At 37.7% G+C, this 2,435-nt stretch overlaps 1 protein-coding gene across 1 annotated transcript in view; it reads right to left on the minus strand.

Annotated features, from left to right (window-relative positions):
* Nucleotides 1–658: 658 nt before the first annotated feature.
* The window catches only part of LOC122249550 (5-hydroxytryptamine receptor 1), a 479,140-nt gene continuing 477,363 nt past the window's right edge, over nt 659–2,435 (minus strand). The window contains exon 12 of the mRNA XM_086543472.1: nt 659–1,469. Within this exon, the coding sequence (XP_086399598.1) occupies nt 1,257–1,469 (213 nt within the window). The 3' untranslated portion in view covers nt 659–1,256. The remainder of the gene's footprint in view (nt 1,470–2,435) is intronic.

The following is a 2,435-nucleotide window of genomic DNA, read 5'->3' on the forward strand; positions in this document are numbered from 1 at the left end:
GACATTGGTATTCTATGGTCACGTATGAAATCTTTTTCTTCTTTGTCTCCTCTGGAACGCCTGTGGTTTAAACCTCTTCACTCTTTCACATATATGTATATAATGAGATCTTAATTAACTACTTTCTATTTGTGTATATATAAAAAAAATGTAATTACAATATAGTCAAAGAATATTTACACATACCTGAAAAACGAATAAACAAAATCCACCTCTTTATTTATACATCCTTGAGACTCACGGATCTAGTTTTGATTTGCTTTTGTTTTCTTAGTCTTCTTACAAAAAAAAAAGAGAGAGAAGATATTAAAGCCATCTAACCCATTACCGAGCATCACCTGCTGTGTACGTAAAGCCACTGTCTCCCAGGAGTAGCTTTCGTACCTTTCCGTGACGAGCCTCACAAGCAAACGGATTTCACCCTTTCGAAATTCACTCTCACTTCCATCAGCACTTTTTGTGTTTTTTGTTCCGTATTATCACCTTTATCAATTGTTACGTCTACCTTTTTGCTTTATGGAATTGGTTTCCAGTCTATTACAACTGGTTATTATTCTATTATACTTCTTTGGGTGTATTTTCTCTTAATTATATATATATATATATATATATATATATATATGTATATATATATATATATATATATATATATATATATATATATATATATATATATATATGTAAATGTCACTGTGAATCTGCCTCACAGCCTATTTTAAGCTCAGTGTAGTTTTGTTACATGTCATTATTGTTGGTTTCATTTTCTATTTCAGTGTACCCATAAGGATACCTTATTGCTCCTTTGTCAGATTTCATAATATATTAATAGTACAATTAAAACATCAAAATAATTGTTTCTGTTCACATTGTTTTCAGATGCACTGCTACAAACATTCTATACATCTTGATGCACTTCGTTCACACTTAACGACACACACTGAACAGCAGAAGCAGCAGTACACAGAGTTCGTTCGTTAAGCACTCATAAAATGCTGACATCCCAGGGCGCGCGGAGTCCTTCAGGAACTGACGTCACAGAGGATTCCCTTTCGTCCTAATCATATTCAAAAAGAGCTGGCGTGCAAAACAGCTGATGTCCAAAATATCTGACGTCGTCCAAAACAGCTGACGAGGCCTGCCCAAACACCCGCAGACGTCATATAGCACCGACATCTCTAGACAACAGACGTCTCGCATCTCCGACGCCCTCTCTTTGTTCCACTCTCACTCCCACTCCCGCGCCCTCGGTCACTGCCTCATATCTTCGACTCATTCTGACACTCGAGCTGTTCCTTGACCTCTCTGCCTTCGGTGATGGCGAGGTGGATCTCTGAGGAGTTGCGTGGGTTCGTGGCCGTGTTTGTCCTGACTGCGGAGAGGGTGGGCGTCTCAGGACCTCCGTACTGTGAGTGGTAGAACTCCTCCCGCATCAGTAGGTTCAGCGAAGCACATCGCAAGCACAGGATTTCCTAGAAAAGAAGGAGCTGAAGGTTAATGACTGAGGATACCTTTTGGATGATTTTTTTTTTCTTAGGATTGGAAGTATTTTGGGAATGAATCTGATGTCCTTTGTGGAAGGGATAATATATATATTTCTGTGGTGATGACGATGTCTAAAAGGATTGCAAGCCTTTTGTGATGAATCCGATAATGCCCTATGTGTTAGGGATGATAACACATTTTTTGGTGAATGACAACATTTAATCATAAATCAGAACCCCTTTGAGCGATGAGTAAGTGAGTAAAGCCTCAAGAATCAGGAGGTTCAATGAAACCAGCACAACATTTCCTGGAAAAAAGTAAGGAATGGAATCGGAATGGATTTTGTAATGAGTCATGGCTCTTTGTGATGAGCGACAGCATATTGTGAAGACCTGATGCCCTTCTTGTGATGAATTGAGAGGCTCAGAGGATGCGCGGCAAAGAAGAAGATGAAGGAAACGGTTAATAATTGCGAGATGCATCTTGATTTCTGTCTTGTGGTAAATTTTATTATTATTATTATTTTTTTTTTGTGGTGAGTTAAATGAGGCATCACATGCATACGAACTGGAAGAGAACAAGGTAAAAATAGATGAGTTGTGATGAATCATAGTTTCTTATTGTAGTGAATCTGATGGCTTTTATAGTGAATGAGCCTCAGAAAACCTCAATTAATTATGCATTTTTTTATAAATAAGATTTTGTGATGAATGAGGAGTCAATGATGATGATACTATAATTATCATTATCACTGTTATCATTCTCATTGTTATCATCGTTATCATCATTTTTGTTATAATTCTTATTACTGATATCATCATCATAACTATTATTGTTATTATTACTATCAACCCCCTTCCTCAGCAGCCCTTCTCTCTCTCTCTCTCTCTCTCTCTCTCTCTCTCTCTCTCTCTCTCTCTCTCTCTCTCTCTCTCTCTCTCTCTCTCTCTCTC

Source organism: Penaeus japonicus, unplaced genomic scaffold, assembly GCF_977035675.1.
Source record: "Penaeus japonicus unplaced genomic scaffold, GWHDUDI00000001_assembly GWHDUDI00000013, whole genome shotgun sequence".
NCBI classification, from domain to species: domain Eukaryota; kingdom Metazoa; phylum Arthropoda; class Malacostraca; order Decapoda; family Penaeidae; genus Penaeus; species Penaeus japonicus.